Source organism: Larimichthys crocea, chromosome VI, assembly GCF_000972845.2.
Source record: "Larimichthys crocea isolate SSNF chromosome VI, L_crocea_2.0, whole genome shotgun sequence".
NCBI classification, from domain to species: Eukaryota; Metazoa; Chordata; class Actinopteri; family Sciaenidae; genus Larimichthys; species Larimichthys crocea.
The window spans coordinates 11,409,901-11,416,689 of NC_040016.1; the positions used below are offsets into that span (position 1 = coordinate 11,409,901).

General features: G+C 37.7%; 1 protein-coding gene across 14 annotated transcripts in view; it reads left to right on the forward strand.

Annotated features, from left to right (window-relative positions):
* Positions 1-4,654, forward strand: part of cadpsb (Ca2+-dependent activator protein for secretion b) — a 60,337-nt gene extending 55,683 nt beyond the window's left edge. For all 14 annotated transcript variants that reach the window (XM_019262501.2, XM_019262498.2, XM_019262497.2 and 11 more), the window contains 2 exons: positions 3,133-3,237; positions 3,332-4,654. In XM_019262501.2, the coding sequence (XP_019118046.1) occupies positions 3,133-3,237; positions 3,332-3,508 (282 nt within the window). In that variant the 3' untranslated portion in view covers positions 3,509-4,654. The remainder of the gene's footprint in view (positions 1-3,132; positions 3,238-3,331) is intronic.
* Positions 4,655-6,789: the final 2,135 nt, after the last annotated feature.

The window sequence follows — 6,789 nt, forward strand, 5'->3', positions numbered from 1 at the left end:
GTCTTTGAGGTCCACATTGGCTCCCCCCCCACCCCCTTTGTCTCCTTCTGTGTTGTAGTGTGGAGTTTTTCCCCGTGTGTCCTCTGTGTGGCCCCAAAGTGCACCGAAATCCTACTCAGCACTGTCATGTTAAATTCTTCTGAAGATTTCTCAAGCTATGAATGTTTCAGTTTTAGCATTTAAACTTTTTTTTAATTCAAGGATATCAATGTTTTTCCTCTTTCATTTGAATGCATTCCCATCCATCCATTTGCATGCATGTGAAAAACGTTTCCTAGATGTTGCATAGGCTCTACTTTTATCTCTCTTTCTTTCACTAATTAATTTCAAATCCTTTTTATCTCCTCTTTTCTGATTAACATCATTCCTGCTGCCTCCTCTATTGAAAAAAAAAAGTGGCACTTATCTCTAGTGTTTTGTTGCGTTGTTTTATCACATTATGTTGGTTGGCATGATTTTAGAGTCAAATAATCTTCCTGTGTACATCTTCTAGCATGACCCTCCTCAGAGTTCTGCCTCATTTGCACATACAGCAGTCTTCCTTAGCACGTACTCTGCCACCCACCCACCTGCGAGGTCTGCATGCACTGCACGCTCAACTCGACTGTGAAGTGGACAGGCATCTGCATATCCGGCCACAACTTCAAACCTTTCAACCATTCACCCTAATCTTTGTCAAACAAAACCTTAACAACCAAACAAATGAAATCCTTCACACTTCTAATTCGGGCCTAAGAAACCTTTTCTGCGTTCCTGCCTACTCACATGTTTAAAGTTGACTTCTTTTCTTAAAAACGGAGGTATGACAACTGTTTCTATTAGATTTGGGTGCTGTTCTCTTGTAACTTTAAACGTATACAGTCTGGGAAACTACCACCCAAAGCAAAGTAGAGAAAAGGTACAAGAAAATAGCACCGCTGCTCCCTGCCTGCTAACCATTTACTCACTCTCATTCTATTTTTCTTTTGCTAATGAACTCGTGTCAGAACTATAATTTTAATTCCCCATACAGTAGCCGTTTTCTATCTACAGTGTAGGGTATTCAGATGCAGCTCGGCATTTCTAATTGAATAAATTATAAATAAAGCCTAAGTAACTGCCTTCAATAATTTATGGGCCGCACGGCTTTTACAAAATATTTACTTAGAGAACTTTTTTTTTTTAGTATCTCAAAGGGTAATTCAAGTTTGAGACAGATAAATCTGTCAATGACTTCCCTCGGTTTCATTATTTTCTTCAAGTAGCAGTAGCATCGGTGCCCTGAGTATTTATTTACTACTATTGCTCTTTTCAGCTTTTGAGTGCTACAATATAAATACAGTTTGTGTGCGGATGTTAAACGTTGTAGTGTGTCTGTGTGTGTGTGTGTGTGTATGAGAAATATTTACAGAACAAATTTAAAATTTATCTTCACGGCTGGCTGCATAATTGTGTCGGACCGTTTTTTAATACTTAATTTATTAAATAATACTTACTAAATAACTAATTGAGTAAGTAATGCATGAGTTTAGGTAGGTAAGACTATGTTTAATACGTTTAATGGCCCTAAAATGTTTTCTCAATTAGCTGGTGCGTACATTAAGTAAGCAGTTTGACATTTTGGGAAATATTATTCTCTTTCTTGTCGAGAGTTAGGTGACGAGAGTGATACCGTTCTAATGAATGTCTGCTCAATGTGAAGCCTCACTCTGTCTGGTAACAGACCAGCATTTCTAAAAGTCACTGATTAACACATTTTATTTCATTTCTTTGTTTTGTGGGTTTTAAGTTAAATTCAATCAAGTGTAAAAATTCAACGTTTTACAGGGTACTGGACTATTTCTAGGTCGGGTGCAGTAATTTCTGTCTTCCTTGGAGTTTACATGGATTACACAACAAAATATATATTTTTTAAAGATTTTTTTTTTTTTGCCTTTTATGCCTTTATTGATAGTACAGCTGAAGAGAGACAGGAAGCAGAGTGACACGCAGTAAATTAACCATCGATGCGGGATTCAAACCGGGGCCAGCTGCAGTGAGGACTATAGCCTCCACACACGGGGCGGCCACTTAACCCACTATGCTACCGACCACCCCACACATCCAACAAAATATTGTGTTAATTAATCTGTTTTAGAGTTGCTGGCAGGCAGCTTTTGTTGCCTTTAGACAGAGCCAGCCTAGCTATGTTTTCTCCATTTTCCAGTCTTTATGCTAAGCTAACTGGCTGCCGGTGGTAGCTTTATATTTATCTTACAGACATGAGAGCGATCTCTCCGTCTAACTCTGCGAGAGAGCGAACAAACACACAGAAGCTGAACTATTTCTTCAAACTTTTGGAGATTTCTGTCTGTGATGTTGTATCTGTGCTCTGCTCACTTGTTATAAGGGGACAGTCGGAAAAAAGGTGACATCACATACTTCTGTGCACCAATCAGGATTCAGAAATATTGAAATTAAAATGTGATGATAGCTGTCAAAAGCTGATAAAACCACACCCATACGGTCAGATAAAGTAGTGTAGCTCAGATTTGAGTGTTAAATTCATCAATAAAAATACCAAACTTAACTTTAGATTGATTTATTTTAGACTTATTTAATCCTTTACATTTAACATAAATTTTGATTTGAAATCAAGTTTTCAGGGGCTTTAAAAGCACTCAATAAAGACATGAGTTATTTTTTGTTTTCTTAAATTTGTGATGCATGTTAAAAAGAAACAGTTGAAACAAGCTCACTATACAGTAGCTGATAAGATTTGTTTATTTTTAACAACATGTCTTCATTCTTACGTTAACGCAGCCCATTAACTTGCATTGATCACTGATTCCGGCTCTTGAAATGCAAGAATGTGTGTCTGGTGAAGTGGGACGGAGGCTCGACATTAATCTTCACTAACTGGTGTTTATACTGTACACAGGGGTCAGATGAAATGTAGCCTCAGATCTGCTTGAGCAGCTAGGAGGTTTTTTTTATTGTGATGCTTGAATTCACACATGGGGGTGTTTGAACGTTAACGTCATATTGTCATACGCCGTGCGTGTTAGTCGAAGTTGTTCACGTGCGTCTTGGAGGTTAGTTTTATGTCATGATGTCTTGAGTATGTGTGTGAGTGTGTGTTTTGCTGGAGAGCGTTGTGTTTATGTGTTTCAGCAATGGTACACTGCCACCATGAACCTGCTGGGGACCTGGCTCACTGAACGTATGGATCAGCAGCTCCACGTCTATCAGCTTAAAATCCTCATCAGGATTACAAAGGTAAGAGCACCTGTCTGATTGATTAAAAAACAAAAAACACCCAGAATTCTTTGTGTCCACACGCTGTTCAGATGTATCTTTTGTCCTCTTGTAGAAAAAGTACCGGGACTTCCGCCTGCAGGGCGTGCTCGACTCCACCCTGAACAGTAAGATGTACGACACGGTGCGCAACAGGCTGACCTTGGAGGAGGCCACTGCTTCAGTGAGGGAAGGAGGCATGCAGGGCATCTCCATGAAGGACAGCGATGAGGAGGATGAAGAGGACGACTAGAGTCCATACACTGACACTCCAAAACCTCCCTCCCTCCCCCTCTGAACCTCCCTCACCCCGACCCCCTACCCACCCCTTTCACACTTTTGACTTTAGCCTGGTTACCGATGCATGTACCAACTCAGATAGCCACTCTAGGACCTCTTTGTCAGCTCGAAATGCCTATGAAGGAACTATTAACTATAAAAATAGTACTTATACTGAGGAAAATCAAAATAAAAATGTAAAAAAAATAAAAATAACCATGATTGGCAGTTTAGCTGTGTCATGATAAAGATAGCACCTATCTTTGATTCATTCATTTCTAAATTCATTTCTATGTGTTACTAAGCAATATGGAGAACCATTTGTTTGACAATGTTGAGTGAGATTAATAGGTGTGTCCCTGTCCAATGCAAACCTATATGGCGCTTCTTTGTCGTATTCTACATTCATTAATGGTACATTGTCGTGATGATGAGTGTGTGGACCCTTTTCTTTGTCTTGTCTGTTTTTAAGTGAATGCCAACTGCTTCAAACTGAAAATAAACCTCTGTATTTGTTTACGGCTGTTACAGATACACTGTCGTCTACTCACTGTTATTAACATCAACAGTAAGTCCAGACCTGCGTTTTTATCATGTGTCGATGCTATGTGATCTTATCTCAATTACTAATTAGACATGATTCAACAGGAATCTTGAACTTCAACGAGTGGGTATTCTAGAGATGCAATATTCTCATAGCTCCATTTTGATAACTTGGGAGATTCTATTTTTATTTTAACATTAAAAGGCCTTGAAACAGGTTCTATTTTAATTGAGTTGCACTTTTACAGAGAAAAGAGCAAAAATAATTTTTTTTATTAAAAAAAAAAAAAAGTTGGTCTGTCTTTGTTCTGTAACTGTGTAGAATGAGATGTCTGGCATTTGTTTGGGTCTCACTGTTGTTTTGTATATATTATATAAATATATATATAAATATAAAATGCTGTACATTGCATTCTGAGCCATCGCTGCATGCCTGTGGGTTCCCACTCTCCCCAAACGCTTTCTGTTTTCTGTGTGAATTAGCTGGTGGATTCATTCTTGCTTTTGCCTTATGAAAGCCAACAGTTGTAATATGCAAGAGCTGTGGCCTCTAAATAAAAATTACTGTACATGTGCATCCTCTGTCATGTTTACTGAGACACTTATAGACACACTGGACTGTGCATAGTGAGTGTTGTGTACTGCGCTGTGTTTTAGATGCTGTAAGCTATTTCCTCAGTCATATTTGGACACAGTCATAATTTTAGATTCACATATTCTCAGGACACCATTATGAAGGTCCATTAAGCCATTAAGTAATCATAGACAATTAGGCTCCTTATCACCCATAAGCCATGTTTTTTTTTCTCAGCATCAAAATAATTCAGTGACTGCGGCACATCAATGGGGGTCTGCTAATTCTGCTTACTTCTGCTACTTCATGCTTGTAGTATGGGAAATATTGTTACTACTATCAAGTTAGTACCTGATTTCAAAAGACCTTTTTTCACAGCAGTCATTTTGACATGAAATAGCAGCTTAAACACCACGGGTGTTACCAATGAAACTAATTAAGGCTCAGTTCCACAAAGGCTGCTGCTGCAATAAATGGAACTGAACCGTAACTAGTATTGTTGGAAACGCTCAAGTTTTCATGTCAAGGTGGCTGCTGTGAAGAAGGTCTATTGAAGTTAAGATTAAACATTCAAAACATTTGAAAAATTCTCAATTATGCAGGACTTTTGAGTATTTCCATTGCGGTAATGGTTATTGGTTACTTCTTCCTCTGGTGTTTGGTGACACACTGACAGCAGGGGGCGACAGAATGAACTTATTTGCTTTTCATGGCATCAGTTTAAGTCAACACTCATCCATCAGTTAGTTTCATGTAACACAAGGATGCTGTGCACCCAAACCCAAACTTTATTTAATGTATAGCAATACAGGTTACCTATTAAATAACACTATTACACTAGAATATGGTATATGACAGCATCATAGAACTATACGGCTATGATACTATCATATAAACATGTGATATGATGGACAAAACCTTTTTTTTTTTTTTTTAATTACAAAATAGACTACCGACCTACCGACCTGGCTAAAATGCACTGAGGCTAACATACTGGATCCCTGCACCATCGAGCACACGTCAGGTTTAAATATCAGCATGGACCTCAGAGGGGCAGGAGGGGGGATTCAGCTGTGGAGATTTGGATAATACATTTCCCACAAAAGTACAATCTGTTACAGGGCCACTATACAAACCAAATCTTTGTATGAAAATATAAACTTCTATGATCACAAAGATAACATTAAAGTCAAAGACATTTTGCTTTTGAAGTGTTCAGCCACAGCAGTCGTGAGCGTAGAAATATCAAACACAAAAGGTCGTTGGCATTCACTCAAAAGAAAAAAAAAGCAAGAAGTTGCTGCAAAAAAGAGGAAAAAAAAAACATTGCAGAGCTAAGTGATCAGCAATTTGGACTGTCTCCAAATGTTGGAGAGTTTTCACTGAATTTAAACAGACTCCCCCTTATCAGAGAAGTGGGTGTTCACAGAAAAAAAGTTTGATATATATATATATATATTTTTTGATAACTTTCATATAGAACGATACACATAAATCAATCAAGAGAGAGGGATGTTCAGGGTTGAAAAGGGCTTATAATTAAGAGCCACAAAATAATGCGGAGACAAAATATATCAGCCCAAATAAAATACATTTTACAGACTGAACTTTAAATCTCATCATCTAATGAGTGAGGAAAAGCTTCATGTACTGTAGATCGTCTTCAGTAATCCTGTCAACACAAAATTGCTGTTAAATGTTAAATTCATACATCTGACACTGGTAATCTGTACTGCAAGATTTAACAATTTTGTTGTTGTTTTTTTTTTAAATTGTAGTTGATTAAATAGATCTCAGGACAAAACCACTTACATGTTGCAAACTGGAACCACATCTTTGGTTACAAATAAAGCATCAACAACCCCGCCCCCGCCCAGAAAAAAAAAAAATACTTTGCCTACAGAAAATACTCACCTCCTTTGGATTTTTTTCTTTTTTCACGTTTTATTCATTTACAACTTTAATCACAGTGGATGTGAATTAGGATTTTACACTAATAAGAAGAAAAAGACAATATGGAGTATATTGTCAAAGTGAAAAAGATCTAGAGCTCCCATGAAAGCACTAATTCTGGATGTATTCATCTATTTGCCATTTTTTTTGGAATCATAAAAAGCTCCTGTGTGTATTCAAGTTAA